The 19672-nt window shown below is 35.8% G+C and overlaps 1 protein-coding gene across 1 annotated transcript in view; it reads right to left on the reverse strand.

The window, feature by feature from the left end:
- Window positions 1-19672, reverse strand: part of SNTG1 (syntrophin, gamma 1) — a 330610-nt gene that overhangs the window by 118856 nt on the left and 192082 nt on the right. Inside the window, exons 6-7 of the mRNA XM_010006812.1 lie at window positions 19497-19540; window positions 19346-19387 (exon numbers count right to left, since the gene is read on the reverse strand). Of these exons, the coding sequence (XP_010005114.1) occupies window positions 19346-19387; window positions 19497-19540 (86 nt within the window). The remainder of the gene's footprint in view (window positions 1-19345; window positions 19388-19496; window positions 19541-19672) is intronic.

Genomic DNA, 19672 nt, shown 5'->3' on the forward strand with positions numbered 1-19672 from the left:
CAAAGTCCCGGAGCCGCTTCTCTCGGGGAGGGGGGGCGACATGCGCTTGGAGTGCCCGCAGCTTCTTTGCTACCCAGCTCATCCTACCTGCGCCGCCGTGTGGTGAGACAATTCCGGCTACCCCAGCTTATAGGGGAAAATATAATCCAGCCATTCGGGCATACCCCTCCCCTCTCCTTCCAGCACGTGAATAAGATGTGTAACTAAGGTGTACCCATATATGTTTAATGTGTTATAACCACTCCTTTTGAACCTCCTGCCCCAAATTGCTTTGTTTTCCCCACAATAAACCTTGCTGTTGTTAGAAATATAAGTAAGCACTGAGCGAGTTATTCACTCAAAAAAGTCAGGACATAAGTTCCTGTATCCTCTGTGTGAGGCGATACCCACGTGTGGATCTCTCAGCAAATCCTGATAAGTTAATACACTCCAATAAGGAGATATAATAGGTCACGGATCGTGACAGCTGTTCTGCAAAGTCTAGGAGCTGACATAAGTAGCCTACTGTGACCTTCTTCTCTAACCTCTTTCTCTCTTTCTTTCAAACCTTTCTATCTCACAGGATGAAGAATTTAAGCTGCTACACGTTTTAGTTCAAATCACTTATTTCACTGGAGTGTATTTTGGAATGTATGAAGCATATAATCCACAAAGTGACAGATTCTGATGTGCCGAATAAAGACTAGAGAGAGATAAAAGATTAAAAAAAGAAAACTACTAGGTATGATTACAACAAAGAGATGAGCTATCAATCCTATTTTACTTACTTTTCAATCATTAACAAAGCCATTCTGGGAAAGTGGGTTAGCTGAAGAAAATGGGATTTTTAATTAAATTTTTATTTGTCTTTCTGTAGCTTTCAGTTGAAAGCTTTACTGTTATTTTACAATTTTTGTCTTTATTTTACATAAGAAATGAAAAATTACTGAACTGTTTTAAATCAAGTATGCCTTATAGAATACACTTACTTTGTGTCCTCATTCAACGTGTACACCATTCCATACTACTATCCCTCTGTGCAGAGAGAAAATGAGGTACCTCAGGAAACCTACACTTACCAGGGAATGTTTTTAGTCATATGCCACAGAACAGCTCCTGTTCATTAATGGGAAATTAACTGATAACTTCTACAAAAAGAGAAAAAAATCAGAAGTGATGTCCCTGATTGTTATGGAGAGTTGTGTCTGCAAAAACCAACAACTTGAAAAGAGGGAGTCAAACACTCTGTCTAGCAGATATGATACAGTTTCAATTTCTAGAGTTTTACAAATGTAAGTAGAATTCTACCAATTGTCAGAGATACTGGCATATGAATAATTTCTCTCTTCCTTATTGCCTAACATCAGTTTAGGTCAAAATTTTATAGAACTATTTCGGTAAAACAAGGACTGCATGAATGTACATGTTTTGTATGTTCAGGCTTGGAAAAGGTACACTAATGAAAAATAAATGCATCTTTGCCCCTGTACTAAGCCCTGGTGAGGCCACATCTTGAGTACTGTGTTCAGTTCTGATCACCACAATATAGGAAAGACCTTGAGGTCCTGAAGCATGTCCGGAGAAGAGCAGCAAGGCTGGTGAGGGGTTTGGAGGGCATGTCATACGAGGAGCAGCTGATGGAACTGGGGTTGTTTATTCTGAAGAAGAGAAGGCTCAGGAAAGATCTTTCTGCTCTCTACAACTGCCTGAAGCGGGGTTGTAGAGGCTGGTGGTGGTCTCTTCTCCCAAGTAACTAGCAATAGGGCAAGAGGAAAGGGGTTTAAGTTGTGCCAGGGGAGGCTGAGTTTGGATACTAGAAAAAAGTTCTTCACAGAAAGAGTGATGAGGCATTGGAATGGGATGCCCAGGGAGGTGGTGGAGTCACCATCCTTGGAGGTGTTCAAGAAGCGTTTAGATGTGGCACTTCAGGATATAGTTTAGTGGTTGTAGTAGTTGGATTATGATTGGACTCGATGATCTTGAAGATCTTTTCTTACCTTAATGATTTTATTATTCTATGATTCTAAGTATATCCATGTGGACATGAGTAATTAATTGGGAGTGTATTCCACTACTAAAGCAGTAATGAGTTTTACCACTCAATTCAATTCATGAACATACTGAAGAAAAAAGTTGTCAATCATGATATAATTTTTAGATAAAGACATGGATAGATATCTGCACAGCTATCCTGCTCTCTTTGAATAAAGCTCTCTCACATTTATTGTATATGCATTGCCAATAGCTTGTCAATCAAACACTATCACGAACAACCTATGTGTTGGCTATTTCTAGTAGTGATAATTCAGGAAATATTTCAAGGTTACTGTAAAATATACAAGGAAAGTAGATAATCTAAATCTAAATCTAAATACATCGTTTTCAGAATTACAGCATGTTTTCTGAATTATAAGGAAAACTTAAAGCTAGTTCTAGGTTGATCAGAATAAGTAACTATTATTTTCTATGTCCTGCAAACAATGAAGCTCTGAAGAATTTGCAGTCACTTAGAAGACTTCCTAAATTTTTCACATTTTGCCATGTCTACTTCTATATTTTGATATAATTGTGTTAAATTCCTTAAATCCCTGATACACAAGTCCATAAAATCCAAAAGGGCAAATTTTGGTTTGTTTGATTTTTTTCCTCATTCAAGGTTAAGGTACATTTTAAATAGGAAAAACAGTGAACTGTGATCCTGATTCACCAAAGGTTTATCAGTGGCATTAAAGTGGCATAGCACTTCTTCAGTACATTAAAAAAAAAAAAAAAGGTCACTGGAAATAGCAGGCTAATTGTATTACACCCCCACTTATCCTATGGAACTGTGTCTGAATGTTTGACAAATATTTTTTACTAGGGATAGTCCATGCAATTGGTGATGGATCAATGATTCTCATGACAATCCCAACCCTCACAAAAATATTCCACAGCTGGGTAGAATACAAATAACATTTAATGTCTTTTTTTAAATTAGCTTTTTACTTGATGAGTGACTGGTCCACAATTACTTGCTTTTAAAAAAAAATAAAAAGTGGCTATTTTAAGAATCAATGCTCTTATAATAACTGCAATCAAATTATGGAAGACAATGCCAGCCACTAATAACAATTCCTATAAATCCTGGAATACAATTAGAGCCTCATCTCCACTGTGTATAAATGGTAAAAAGATTTTCAATATTAATTAAATGCAAGTGTACAAGTAAGAGTGAGACAGGCAAAAATAATAGTTGCACTTTTCTGAAGTAGTAGTAATGTGAAATAATGAAGAGCCAGTGTTTCTAGAATGACCTTGTCTATATTGCCCTGAAATTACTGTAATGACTGTAAGGGAACCATTTGAATTTTTTGGTGATATGTGATATTGCTGAATAAAATCTCTAAATACTAATAATATTAGTCTGAACATTTAATGATGTCTACAATGCCTTCTAATTTTATAAAACCTTTTAAAGTACCAGTTCAAGAAAACACTTGAGCATATGCTGAAGTCTCTCTTAATATATTTAGGAAAGCACTCAAGTGTGAAGTCTCTCAAACTTCAGTAAATATTCTTTCCTGAAAAAGTCTTTAAATCTCCTCTTAAATTACCAATGAACTGTACCCATCAGCAAAGTGGTAAGGATTTAAAACAGAATACTTCTAGTCCCTAAGATCTGTGTTCTCCTTCTCATAAGCACAAATTATTAGTATTAAAATATATATATATATAGATATAAAAATAAAACCTCAAAAGAACTACAGAATTTTTGCATTGAAATTACATCTGCATATGTAGAGTTTTTGATTCCTATGATCTAATACTTGTCACAGAATTTGCCAGCAATGAAAGTTAATCAGCAAATGTAATAGTAAAAACTATAACACTTTTTTTTTTTTTCTTCAGAAAATTTCTCTTAGTGATATATGGAGCGAACTAGAACACCATTTTATGACAGTGATTCCAAATCAGGCTGTACAACTCTAGATATATTTCAGAACTTAGTCTGACACTACGACAGTAGTAGATTTTATTTTTTGCTGCCTGGTTCCAGAACCTGTGTTAGGTATTTAGATGCAAATGGGCTCCCAGTAGAACTGGGAGCTTCTTCAAACAAGGAAAAAGGAAATACAGGGTAGAATGGTGCACATGCCAAGGATGCAGGAAGATGTGCCCTCCTATTCAGAGCCCTCTTCTGCATCTATCTTGCTACTGGCACCTTTTTACAAAAGTGCAGGGTGATGCAGTAAGAACTCTACTGAGCTTACCTGTAAGCAAGTATTTTGAAAAGTGGGATAAAGGTTTATTGCTTCTCAAGATGACACGGGAACTGAACTAAGGTAGCACTTACTCCGTGAATGTTCTAGCTACTAAGTTACTAAACAAAATATCATTTCAGAGCAACATAAACTGAGATTCCGGGTTTGATGAATTTTGACAAGTGACATCAGACTGCCCACTTAGAAACAAAACTATTCTTCATTGCAAGTGACAGCACTCGTTTAGACCATCAGGTGGTTTCTCCTCAGATGGACAATGTCATACCAATCACCTTATAGACTCCTGTATATGCATTATTAGTGACTCACCTTCAAAAATAGACAGATTTAATCATGTTGCAAGCCTACATGCAAAATAGGCCATTTGTATTAGCTGACACTTAAGAGACTTCTACAGCTTTTCCTCCATAGGAAATGACTAAAATAATCAGATGTAAGCAACATGAATAAGTGTAATGAGTAGGTAGAAGGAATAGATTAATTTCACAAATAATTTATTGGAAATACAATTAACTCACACAAAAAAAATCCATCAGGAAATAAAGGACCAAATACAGGTTGCAGAGAGCACACAGACTCCTGTAAGTTCTTTTTTTAATGTAGTTCCAAAGTAAAAAGAAAATATTTTCACTCAACTTAGAAAAAATAGTCTGTTTCTTTTAAGTCTAACAGTTGTGGAATTAAGTACTTACAAGTTTATCTAAAAGATCTGATGACAGCTTCCTGGAAATCTTTAAACTTACTTTTGCTTCACAATCAAATAAAAGTGTGTAGTAAACTTTCAATGACAACAGCAATAGCCTGCATTCATTGCTTAGTTGCATCTTTTAAAAAGTAATACAACAGTGCCCCAGCAAAAGATACCAATTCAAACACCTCAGGAAAAAAATATTCTGAAAGTAAATTCTGTCAGGAAAAGTCTACAGCATTTTCTTTTTCTTCTTTCATTAATCTTATTAGCATCATTAATAAATATCACCCATAAAAATATTGCTGTAAGTGCTTAATTTGCATTCTTAGGTCTTGTACCCTAATTTTAAATCCTTTTCACTTAAATTTGCACTTACTGGCCATTCCAGTTCATAGTTAATCATTAGGAGGCCATTACTCCAATATAGAAACTATGAAAAGCAAGGAATTGTAACTTGTTACAAGTTTAAGTCTATCAAAACTGGGAACATCATACTCTGGAGTCCTTGACAGTAACACAAATGTTGATTTACATTCCAAACAACAGGTCTCATTAACATGTCCCAACCTATATTCCATGGACTACTATTGGTCTGGGACTGTGATCTATAGAAGAAATAAAGACACGAAGAAACATTTACTAGCCACTCTAAATGATACGCAGTTACTCACAACAAGAAAATACCTATGAAAGCACTAAAAAATTCAAAGAACAAGAAGACTCCAATTCAAAATCTTTCCAAGTTGCATGAGTTTTTCAGTGTATTTAAATGTAGTGAGTACCTGCCAGAATTCAGAACTTCCTATCTTTGTTTTCACATTACCTTCTCTGTGTATGGCTCTACTTGTCTAAGACTACTCAGTCACACTTCACAACCTGTGTAATTATACAGTACTAAGAAGCCCTTTACTTTAAACTCTCACAGCTGTTCAATTTTTTGATAGTTATTTTATATTCAGCTGCTTGCCATCTACTATCCTTCTGAGCTAACTCATGTTTTGTAACTAAATATTTAATGAGTTCCAAAACAGCTGGCTAAGAGAAACATGGTAAATCCTTTAATAATACTGAAAATATTAGAAATACCGGTAGAACTGTTCCTAGTGAGGATGAAACAAAACAGTGTTCGTTCCACGATTTTTTTAAACATACTAAATAGGAAACTTGAATTCTTTTGAACAACACAAAACTTTAAGACAGTTTTCTAATTGTACATTACAACTCTACAACACTGATAAAATCATCATCATGTGTTTAGGTAAGCTACTCAACACTATCATTAGTCAAATATTATAAATCCAGAAGCCTGACTCTGGTTTCAACTAGTAGCATTAACATGTATATTTCAACTTCTACCAATACTACACACTTTCCTTACAATTGTACATATTTGGGTAAATCTTTCACTGGTATGATAGCTCAAAAATGTACAGAGGAACCAGATTTTATTTAGGAGCGATTTCACTGTCCAAATCAAATACAGACCAAAGCCACCTGGGGAGAAAGGGTGCAATCCTCTCAATAAACAAAACAAACTGCTACTGAAACAGAAGCAGTATTTACACAACTGTTACAATTGCCTCTACCTATTTCTACACAGCTTTGCCACAAGGTTGAACAGCATCCTGTGTGCACTGGTATGCACAACCACGGATAGGCTATTCTGTCATTCTACAGAGGATTTCTTATTTAAGACACAATGACTTCTTCAAAATCACAAACTGACTGTGACAGTGAGCTATGCTGAGATTCTGGTGGGATTTTTTTGTTTGTTTGTTTCAAATATATATTGTGTAGAATATTAAAACAAAAGCTGTCAGCACATTTAGAACACTAAACAACGTCCAGAGGCTTTGCACATTTACCTTCAATGATCCATAACATAAAAATTCAAAGATTTTTTTTTCTTTTAAGCATTCTATTATACGGAAAATATGTAGACATTCCTCCTACTTATCATATCTGCACACCTCTGTGAAATCAACCTTAACTACCCATGGAAATAGTATCATTTCAGTGAGTTTTAGTCCAACAGCATATAGAGTGGTAAGAATAAGCCAGAATAAGAATTTGCCAATTCTCTTCAGGCTACCAACCAATCCTTGGCATTGCTATTCTCTAACAAGAATTTCAGATAGCAAAAGATGGATAAAACGATCTCTAAATTAGAGAAACTTAATAAGAGGTATTATCTTGGACTTAAAAAAATATATATATTTAGGGTACAGTATAGTATAATACACACCATAGTAAATATTCCATTACAGATTTCCCTGACACATCTTTAAGGAAGTGTTTGATTACCATCCAATAACCTGCAAAAAGACAGGTTATACTGGAATGACATTTTCTGTTCATTAGAGCTGCCACAATAATACTCAGTGACAGACACTCAGAGCTACAGTCATGAAATTTGTAAAAAACTACATGGGAAAATCAAGGCAAGAAGTAATATCATTATCTCTAAGATATAATAGTAAGAGTTTGCTTGTGGCCCACAGGGATAGAATACATGCATGAAAAAACACTCCCTATTCTAGAAAAAAAATTAGTATATGAGCTGATCAACACTACATCAGAACACAGCACATTCCATCAGATAATTTCAAACTGAATTGAAGAAAAATGTTGTGTATGGCCTCTCAATATCAATGGCCATATTTCATTAATTAGTCAGGAAAACCTTTGAAAAATGATATAGTCACTTAGGAGTCTTCATCCCCTGTACTAAATTAACATAAATTACTCAACATTATGAAAACGACTAAACACATTATCCATATTACATGTAGAGAAATAAAATAACATCATTAAATATATCAGAATCCCTTACTCCTTCAGTCAAACTGTTGTCACATTTCAAATTTACCAGAAGAGGTGCTCTCACAGTTGAGCTCTTGTCACAGTTTGACTCAGGGTTGGGAACTAAACCACTGACAACAATGCTCTTGATCCCCTCCCATCCAGGGAGGACTCCATCTATCCATCTCCTTTGGCCTCTAGGCCTGTGCATTCCTGACCCCATCACTCTCCCCTCAGCTCCCGTCTGCTCTGCCACTCTCTCTGGCACCTCCGGGACATTTTGGAACTGCTCACAGCTCAGGAGGTGCCCTGGGAGTTGCTGGGAGTTGCAGAACGTGATAGGGGTTTTGCACATTCCTGCACATATTTTTCTATAATTGTACATATTTTCCTTTATTGTTAGTATTTAATTAAAGCTGTCCAGTTTAGTCTTCAATCCAGAAAGTCTCTCTCCTTATTTTCTCTCCCTGGATGGTAGAGAGGTAGATGTGGTTTGTCTTGATTTCAGTAAAGCATTTGACACTGTCTCCCACAGCATCCTTGTAGCTAAAATGAGGAAGTGTGGTCTTGATTATCAGGCAGTGAGATGGATTGTGAACTGGTTGAAAGGAAGAAGTCAGAGAGTTGTGGTCAATGGGACAGAATCTAGTTGGAGGTCTGTGACTAGTGGAGTCCCTCAGGGGTTGGTACTGGGACTGGTACTGTTCAGTATTTTCATCAACGACCTGGATGAGAGAACAGAATGTGCCCTCAGCAAGTTTGCTGATGACACTAAACTGGGAGGAGTGGCTGACACACCAGAAGGCTGTGCTGCCATTCAGAGAGACTTAGACAGGCTGGAGAGTTGGGTGGGGAGAAACTTCGTGAAATTCAACAAGGGCAAGTGTAGAGTCTTGCATCTGGGGAAGAACAACCCCAGGTACCAGTACAGGTTGGGGGCTGACCTGCTGGAGAGTAGTGTAGGAGAAAGGGTCCTGGGGAGAGAGGTTCTCCTCCCCCTCTATTCTGCATTGGTGAGGCCGCATCTGGAGTATTGTGTCCAGTTCTGGGCCCCTCAGTTCAAGAAGGACAGGGAACTGCTTGAAAGAGTCCAGTGCAGAGCCACAAAGATGATGAAGGGAGTGGAACATCTCCCTTATGAGGAAAGGCTGAGGGAGCTGGGTCTCTTTAGCTTGGAGAAGAGGAGACTGAGGGGTGACCTCATCAATGTTTACAAATATGTAAGGGGTGAGTGTCAGGATGATGGAGCCAGGCTTTTTTCAGTGATGTCCAGTGATAGGACAAGGGGCAATGGGTCAAAACTGGAACACAGGAGGTTCCACATCAACATCAGAAAAAACTTCTTTACTATGAGGGTGACAGAGCACTGGAACAGGCTGCCCAGGGAGGTTGTGGAGTCTCCTTCGCTGGAGACATTCAAAAGCCACCTGGACACGTTCCTGTGTGATGTGCTCTAGGTGATCCTGCTCTGGCAGGGGAGTTGGACTAGATGATATTTCGAGGTCCCTTCCAACCCCTAGGATTGATTCTGTGATTCTGTGATCAGTCCACTAGCTGGAAAACTTCTGTGCTGCTTAAAAGAGTTCACCAAAGGGGAAAAAAAAAAAAAAATAGTAAAAAGATAATTGGCTTCATCCTGGCTCAAACCAGGACAGCTCTATATGTTTACTAAACAAGTACAGTTTTTATGTATGTAATTTGTGAAATGATTACTAGTATTCAAAATGCATATACATTATTCGATTGTATGTCAGCTATGGTTCCCTTTCCTAATGCTTGAAGAGTGAAAGTCATTAAGTAGACACAGCATTTCAAAGTGCATTCTTAATTTTAAAAATCTTTCATTAATGGAGATAAGGAGTCAGGTTGTTGAAAACATTACTTGAATACTTTGTCAGGCTAAGCAGAGCGCCAGTTCTGGGGGAAAAAAGACCAGACCCAGAATAAGAATTTGCTCACACTAATCCTGTTGCAAAGCTGGGGTCAAACACACAGCAGCAAATTTCACATTTACATATTCAATATAAAATTTGCTGTTGGCAAATATGACCTTAACATTTACTTTTCATGAACAGCCACACTAATCAAGCCCCAGCATACAAATGCTCATGAAAAATGAATAAAAAATGGTCCTAAAGAGTTCGAAATAAATTTTTTATTCTAAATTTTAATAAATATTAATGTACAAGCCTTTTCCTATTTGTTCAGTTCTAAGTGTTATCAACCTCACAATGACGAGAAGAATAATTATTGGACAAATTTCTATTTGAAATAATGTTTTAGATCCATATATGCTGTTAACTCTGCTAAGCTTCTCAGCAGCTTGGGACCTAATCTCTGAGAAAGATATTGTAATACGTCATGGAATGTGCTCAGCAAGAAAAGTTTTCAGCTGAGGAAACACATAAGGACATACTTGCATGCCATTTAGTGTAACGGCAGCCTTTCTGCTGCAGAACTGTACTGTATCTTGCAGAAGTTGAGAAAATGACCTTGTTCATCCTGAGTATTTGTAAAAAAGAAAGTAACCAATTTAGTAAAATCCTTAAATTCCTGCTTTCAGGCAAATACAAACTTGTTTTGCTGGACTGGGATACCACATAGTTATCCTGTAATATGAAATTTTCACAAATAATATTGGCTCAACAGTTTCAAGATCATTTTCATCAGCATCTCAATTTTAAGGGTGTTGGCAAAACTGACTTTGGAAGTATGCAGACTGGATATTAATATCTATTTCAGCATAATGATGAAAATGTGCTGAATTACAGGCTTAATCAGTTTCTAGCATAAGATCCTCATAACTTTCAAAGGCAAGCATAACTCTGATATATTCAAGATCAGGCTACTTCTCGCAACCCTTATTTTACCTTTTGTTATTTTCCTAATTAGGCAATAACCCCACAGAATTCCATTCTTGCCAGCAGTCAATTACCATTTGAGACTATAAATATTAAAAAAACCCCATAATTTAGAGACTGTTACATGGAGAGGATGTGTTTCTTGAAGGAAAAATTGTCAGAATATCACAAATTAATGCACAAGCTACAAGGCCTCACTTTTAGGAAGTCTAGGCCCCTCAAACCTCAATAATTCTGGTTTTTGCAATTTTCTATGTTCTGTCAGGGTCTACAAAAATTCAGAAAATAAGCAAAACACTGCTGATGCCATGTAACTCAAAGCTATCTAAGGAATATCTATACAGAAAGATTGTTTTAAAAAGCACACTCTCATTTGGGTAACACTTTCCTATTGTCATATAAAAATGTTGGTTTTGACACCTTCTGGGATATTAAAAGCTGTAGTTGTAGCAGTAAAAGTAAAAATGTAAATGTCTTGGTATTGCCAAATTCCAAAGCTCCCTGCATTTCAACTGGAAAAAAAATGCTTTATCTCACAGATTTGTTATTGTTGCCATTGTTGTGCAGATTATTTATTTTACTCTAAACCTCACCTTTGGCTGATGGAAGGATGCTTTATACAGTCTGTAAAACACTGCAATCTTTCAGGGTGAAAGAATTTAAATAAAATTATTTTATCTGTTAGCATTCATTACATAAATGTTAGCTCTCACCAACACTTCTCTCTGCAACCAGTGATTCAGAAATAATACATTATGATCTGAAGTACACAGGGGATTTTGAATGTGCGTTACATTAGATTTTTCATGTTGATACGACTGAGTAAAAGACGTCAAAAACGCCTTTAAGACAAATGAGATATGGTGAAGATTTTGTGAAGCACGTCATTATACTCAGAATAGTACAAGAAGGGAAGGTTTTTCTGTATTTCAGGGAACCTAGAAATATCCTCAGTACTTTCTACTGCACACCAACATGTTAAAATATGGGATTTTTTTGATGTAGAGCATTCCCTTGAACTTTTCTTTTTAATGGGTCAGCATAATTAGAACCTTTGAAATATTCTGAATCAGTACTGGCTTGACAAGGGTATGTGAAGTGGAATAGAGTACATTTGCTAGACCTCCTTTAAAGATCTTTCATTATCCTTGCAATGTCATTTCAGCCTGAGCACTATTTCCCATTTTGCTCAGAAAAGTACTAACAGTACTGGGAGGAAACAACTCCTGCAGGTCTCTGCTCTAAAATCTAAAGAATGGGTAGCCTTTGTAATTTTTAATGAAGAGTCTCTTCCCTTCGCAACCACATCTGTACCAAAGTTTTTCTTGTGATCTGTGAATCTTTTACTGGTCACAGTCTTGCAAAACAGCTAATAGAGAAATAGGTAGTACCAAACTGAACTTGTAGAAAGACACCAATGTTATGAGAACAACACTAAATAAAAAATACATATCTAGAAATAGGCCCAGTGCTCATAAACAGATACCAAAACACCAGTACCATACTGTACCATACTAGAGGTTCGAGAAGTATGGGGTGGGCCATCTGGAAACCTCCATGTATCTGGCTGGAACAGTCCAACACTGGATACTATTGAAAAATTTATACAGTCCATTCTCCTTTCCTCTTCCTCCTCCACCGAACAAACTGTCAAAAGACAAAGACCCATTGTAGAGGGGGAAAAAAAAAAAAAAAAAAAAAAAAAGGACCTAAAATATGTACAGGCGTTAAATTACTCCTGGATAAAAAGTTCCTGGTAGTCATCTGATTTTACTGTAGCCAGAATGATGACAATTCTGACAAGTTAAATCAGATACTGTAACTGCCGTAAAAACATAAGAGGACTCTATGTGTGTGTACATTTGCACTTCCTTGAGCACAGCTTGTACGTATGACTTCTTCTGGCTAGATAAATCAGTATATATGCTCTGTTTTGTCCAATGTGTTTTGTGTTAGGACCTTGTCAGGACATAAGAAATAAAGATGTAGGCTTTTAGAGGTGAACATTTGCTTTCAGTCTATACCACATAGTTGTTATGTATTTAAAAAAAACACCGCTGTTGCCACTTGGACAGAAATCTCTAGTCCATATGAGTAAAATTCTTTCTAAATGCTGGAAAAGGAAGATAATTTTCATGCCTATACAAGGTTTTGGTTTTCCTACATTAAATTAGAGTGCTTTCCTCTGCCCTTCAGAGGCTTTTGATGCTCTCTATGCTATTCTAGTCTAGTCTCACTAGATTATTATGGAGTAGTTAGATCAAGGAAAACAAAAAATTGAGAACACCTAGCCAAAGTGTACTGTGTTTTTTCAAATATGAACCATACAGAAACAGATTTTAAATAACTGGGACTCTGGTGCTTCACCAGAGAGGCAACCTGTTTTTCTTGGTTTTTTTGTTTTGTTTTGTTTTGGTTTGGTTTTGTTTTTGTTTTTTACTATTGTACAGCATTTCATCCATGCACAGCAAAATAAAAATAGAGCCCTTGTACCAAAGTCAAAGAGAAGAATAGCTCCACAACTGGAAGATGTTTTGCAGAATGAAAACTTTTTTAAAAACACACACATACAAACAAAAAAAAATATTTCTATTTGCTTAAGGAAGCACATAAACTCTAGTCCTTCCAGTAAAATATCAATGTAAACAAGGTCACAAACAAAGAATGACTTAATGTACATATTTTAAATCTGCTGCTCAATTGTCGGTTTTCTTTGCAGCTCAGGCTTCTGGCAGTAACAGAACTGCACGACAAAGGAGGAACCAATGGCAGTGATTGGAAGGATGTTGCACCGTAACTGGTGATTCAACCTTTCACTCTATCCCACTAAAAGTTAATGGATTTTTGCTTTGAGGACTTTACTATGTAATGAATAAATAATAATATTAATCATACAGACTTGGTATTAGTCATGCTGACATATTTTATCCCCTTCTATTAAAACTTAGTAGATTTGATGGGTAGTTTTAAAAGAGGAAATCTTAATAAAATAACTAATACACCTACAGGTACCTTGAGAAAAAAAACAACAAACATAAATTAGGAGGACAAGCAATGTATGAACACATTTTAAAAGTCTAACATCATAGTGCTTGAATAGATTCAAGCCTTTACTGAGCTATTTAAGTACTAAAAAACACATAGCTAAATAGAACAGTATAGAAAATCAGCTTAATACATGTTAAGGATACTACTCCAGTATATATTTCATCCAAGGAACTTCCACCACACAGAACAGTAAAGTATTTGCACCTGCTAGTTTCTTTTGCATTTGATACAACCCTTGTTTCAAATCAGTCCTGAAATATTTGACAGCTCCAAATTTCATGAACAATAAGCACTTTGTAATACATTGTAAGAGATGGTTTTATTACTCACACCAGGGTAGCTAAGTTGACATTAGCACATTTTTTATTCCTCAAGTCTCAAATAGAAAACGGCAGCTGTATGAAAAAAATGTAATAACTTGGCCTCTTTTTCCTAAGAAAATACTGGATTTACAAAAAAATTAATTTTAACTTTTAAAGTAAAAGTTACAAATTGCTGCTTCAATATTGAATGTTGCTATTCAATCTAGAGGTGAAAGGATTAAATGGGTATGCTATGAGTTACACAGTAGAGGATCTTTGCCACATAATAGGAGGAGGTGGCAATCTGCATCTGCAAGTTGCTGTTTTCACTGTTACCAAACAGAACTATATTAATGTAGAGACCCTTTGCATAACAAATTCTGAAGTACTTAATTTAATTTAGTGAGCTAAAGCTGTTAATAGTCTAGGTCTCCATTTCACAGTTAAGGAAACAAAGTTAACATAAAAATATAATTTACCAAAAGGCACACCTGCAAAGTCAAGAGGGAGTGAGATTTCAGATCATTTGGTTTTCAGTCCTGTCTTACAAAATACAGTATGCTTGTTCTTCTGCTTAAAAACTTTTAGGAAAAAAACACATTACCAGAACTATTCATAAACCAGTTTTAATGAAATGACAGTTTTAAACAAAGAATTGGACTAAGAGCTTCATCTGCTGCACATGCTTGCAGTTAAGGAATCTACAAGAAAGCTGTGGAGGGACATTTTATGGGGCATGCAGCGACAGCACAAGAGGAAATGGATTTAAACTGGAAGAGGATAGATTTAGATTAGATATTAGGAAGAAGTTCTTCACTAAGAGGGTGGTGAAACACTGGAACAGGTTGCCCAGGGACGTTGTGGATGCCTCATTCCTGGAAATTTTCAGGCCACACTGGATGGGACTTGGAGCACTTGATCTACTGGAAGGTGTACTTGCTTATGGCAGGATGGTTGTAACTAGAAGTTCTTTAAGGTTCCTTCCAACCCAAATCACTCCATGATTCTATGAATGTCAGCTACTCTGTGTACTGTCAGCTTCACTTAACATATATGAGGAGTCAGGGAGAGCTAGCACAGTTATAGCCCTGCTATGAATGTACAGAAGAGAGGAAAGCAAAAGATAATTCTGCTGGAGAAAAGATGCCTTTTACAAAACACAGCTGAACCAAAAACATGGTGCTAGATATTATAGCTAGCTCTACATAAAATCTACCAAAGTCTAAATATCTATCCTGTCTTGATACCTACCAACCTCTACATGAGCCTTTCCTTAGGGTTTTCAGGGAATGTAAGAAGGCCATGGTAACTGACACATAGAAGCTATAATTTTTCATTAGAAACATATCCTGAATTTTACCCAAACACAAGAAAGAAGAAATTACTTCATAGTCCTATTAATTTAATTGCATTTTTATTTCCTAAGAGAAAAACTGACACTAAGGTCCAAAGAAACCCCAGTGATACGTAATCATAGCTCCTGATATCATCTAGGAAATTTTATTCACATTAAATTCAGAGACATAAATATATCAGTGTTCATTTGACCTAAATTCTTCCTTTCTCATGGGCCCCAGAAGTTTTGGTGCACAATCACCTTGGAAACAGTACCAGCAGTAAATTCAACACAAGTTTTTCTGGCAGTATACAGCTGAGTTGAATCATACTCCCCTACTTCAAGCCACTCAGTAGCAGCTCAAGGGAAGTAGCTCACGGCAGGGCCTTTCATTCTCTTCCAAAATTTTGGCCATTGTTAGTGAACAGAACCACCAAAAAATTCCACATGTGTCTCAAGAACATTATTTTAGTGATTTGGTTTATCTTTGGACAATAAATGGAAGTAAGAGCTACAGATACATTAGTTTCCAGACTACAGACGTATTAAGTCTCCAGCCTTATGAATAAACATATCCATTGTGAGTCCTTAAAAGACTAGGTGTGTGGATTTACAAATTATGTATTGTTTGACCAAATTACTCAGCTAAAAGCCTTTTTAAAAGTGGTGCTGTAAAATGTAAAAAATAGTTGAATGAAAAAGGTATAATTAATATATCCAGAGTAGAAAGAGCCTGAACTCATGTAAATTAACAGATACAATGGACTCTTCTGACCTCCAAATTCAAGTTCATATTGCATTTTTGGAGGTAAATTGCTAGTATGATGTTGAGATTTTTTATTTTTTTTTTAAGAAAATGGCTAGATTATTTTTCCTCAACCTTCTCACATGCTGATGGTACTTCACCACAGAGAGTATGTATTTATTTTACCATAGGAGAGCAGTAACAGTGAATCAGTGTTATGCTGTGCTTGGATGGGAGTCTTTACAACCCAAGATAAAAAAACAGGTCAGCATTCAGTCTTTGATAGAAACTCATAAAGTGATTTCATGATAACGAATAATATTCTCACCTTTTACTAAGCTCAAAATTAAGTGATTCACCCAAAACGAAGAAAAACTAGAAAGAAACTGAGTAGAAGCCTCCTGTAAAGTTTATTAAGAAGTGAATAAACCTACCTGCCCAGACCTATAAGAGTCTTATCCATCCATCTATCCACCCATCCTGCCTGCCTGCTTGATTACTTACCTATCTGTCAGATTCAGGCTTCAGATTATTTCCTGGGTAACATGCTCTGTGCATCACTGAATCCTATAACTAATGGAAGACAACAAAGACAGCAAAGGACTGCTCACAACAGTTAAGCTAACTGACTTCACTATATATTGAGAAATTTTCTCCCTACAATGAATTACAGCACTAATTCAATTAAACTACTTAATTTTGAAATTCAAATAGAAAAATATTGTATATGAATAGTATAGTTATAGGTAAAGCCTGGTAAAATACCAGGACCAACTAACCATCAGTGTAATAGGATAGGCTGCAATGATTATGCCACAGATCTTTTCATTGCAGAGCTATAAAGATATGACATATGCCAAAAATGTTTTTGCATGCAACAAGAAGTTTTGGATTTTGAAAAAGAATGAAAACTCATAGTATGCTCACTGCAGATACAAGTCTGAATTTTCTATGGGCATCTTCAGCTTTATACAGTGAAAAAAATTCCACACTGGTTTACAACGAGTATTTTCTAAGACATTCAGACAACCAAAACACTACCATATTCTCACATACTATGATACCTGTTAAGTCTTAATGACTTGCTTAAAAAATTAGAAAGAAACAAAGCACCAAACTCATGTACCTTGCATAGCCATTTGAAAAGTACCTAGGTGGAATAAGATTGAAAATTTCCTGTACTGTTTGACTTTTTGATGTGAACAACTGTTCTCCATACACTGTTATTTTCTCTGCTACCTTGAGATTAGAGCCACAGATCTGGTATTTGACAAACACTGCGTGACAAAAGTGCTAGAACAACTCAAACTGCAAAGGGCATGCTGTAGACAGGATCCCTCCCACAACTCCTGCTAGCAAATCAGTTGATGTACTTGCCCTTTACTAAGGGCTATGCTTAAACCCACAGATTACTGTACAATGCATAACTACATCTATTGTTACAATAGCAGCAGGGATTACAATCAAGCTTTACAACAAATTTACTCCACAAATATGTACCACAAGACTGTGAATGTTTTTGAAAAGAAAAATATGACCAGAGTTCAATTGCTCTGGTTTTCATACTACTTTATATTTTGTATTCATAACTTCTTCATGTATTTTAGCTTATAAAATGACAAGTGGACATATTATCTTATTTAAATATTGCTGAATATTTATTCATAATGCTTAAGAACTCTTATTCAGTTAGTTCTTAGTTAGAACAAAGATTTAATTTGGTTTAAAATTTATGTATTTCTTAAACTCTTAAAACAATTGCACATACACAAAAGCACATTCAAAATTGATAAGATACTCCTTTTTTAAAAAAAAAAAAATATTCAGAGAGAATTATCTATAATGAGTTTGAGAAACAGATTATGTTCTACAAAGTATAAAACAAACTTTAACATGATGACACTTACTGCCCTATGTCAATATGCACTTTCAGCCTTTCCAAAATATTTTTTGCCCATGGAAGTGTTTATATCTGATCATATATAGCCACTAGATTTATGTATAATAATAATGGTTAAGCATTTGTCTCAAAAAAAAATAATCTTACTGTTCTTACCAGTTTTCAATATGCCTTTGAGTGTGTGAAAGTCTAGACTTCTAGTAGTATCTTTTATGGACATCTTGAAATTCCAATAGCCTATTTAAATCTCATTGAGGCACTTACAATATTAATGCATATAAAACCAAACAACTGTGGTAAGCTTAAAAAGATTAGAATCAGATCACTGTAGCACAGACAAAGCTTAAAAGTACTGTAAATATGACTATTAGTTTGTGTATATGGTAAGTGGTAAGATGAAGGCTCTTAAGAGTGAAACATGATTTGCAGCACAAATTTTCAACACAAAACCACTACACAAAAGCACCCTGAGAGGAGGAATAGTGCAGGCACCTAATCTTTCAGCCTGCACTATCTTGTTCATCAGAACTTCATCTTAATTAACTTGTGCTTTCTGTACCTGAATGGCCTGTGTCAAACAATCTTCATAGAACAGAATGCAGCATGAAACACAGAGCATCCTTGAACTGGCAGTTCATAAAAAGTAAACTTCCAGATATATCATTTCTACCTTATTTTAAAACTACAGGTACAAATTCTATGGAGCTACACAGGATTTGAAGGTAATTTCTTTGGTAATCTTCTCATTTGTGGCATTCGTTTCTGAAGTAAAGGGTTTCCTACTTCTTCAAGCACTTAATAAAAGTGAAAAAGTCAAATATAACAAAACTACATTATACTTCTAACAAAGCTGACTTACCAAGGGAATCAGCCCACTATAGAGCCCTCAAATGCACATTGCTACTCCGGAAGGAATCTCCATAATGCACTATTTTAAACCTGTGTAGGTAAGAGCTTAACTGAAGGAGAAGAGCACCCTCATAAGTAACAGCCAGAGAATGAAAGGCAGACAAATAATTTTGTTTCAATAGGATTAAAACCAATCAAACAACAAATTTCCAGCATAGTCAAAATTACAGCTTCTAAAATTAAAATGACCTCACACAGCAAGAAAGGTGGAGCACTGCTGAAATTTGATAGCTGTAAGCCAGAAGTAGTGTTGGGATATGTACAGCTAAAATCTGCATAATAAAATAATCACCTTTAATATAGGGAAGCCTATCTGAGAACAGCAATTACAGCAAATTTATAAAGAGGAGATTGCACTAAATCTGTGTTGCTTGCCATGCTAAAAGGTACAGCCATATTTATGTAGGAACAACAATAATACAACTGATACTGGCATGTTGCTATCAGCACACACTGTTGTGTCAGTAACTACAAAAGATAAAAAGTAGACTAAAAAGCAGAAAAGCTCACCACTTCTTCATGCCTGCATTTTCTCACATTAATTCCATTAATCTGTTATTAAAAAGATAAAGAGAAGACTTACTCTACATTTCATAAGTATAGATTTCATTTCACTTCTGTAGAAAAATATAAACAAAAGAACTTGTGCAATTTTACTCACCTGTAGAATTGCATCTCCTATAAAGAGCAAACCTGAAAGTTCCGCTGAAAACAGAAAGCATATTTTTCACTCATTTTGTACAAAATATTCTACATTTTTTGTACATGCATTTCTATTTATTATTTTTTACCTAATCTTTAAAAAATGTAAGCAAAAACCTAATAAAAAGCCCAAAA

This window comes from Chaetura pelagica, unplaced genomic scaffold, assembly GCF_000747805.2.
Source record: "Chaetura pelagica isolate M959 unplaced genomic scaffold, ChaPel_1.0 scaffold109, whole genome shotgun sequence".
Lineage (NCBI taxonomy): Eukaryota > Metazoa > Chordata > Aves > Apodiformes > Apodidae > Chaetura > Chaetura pelagica.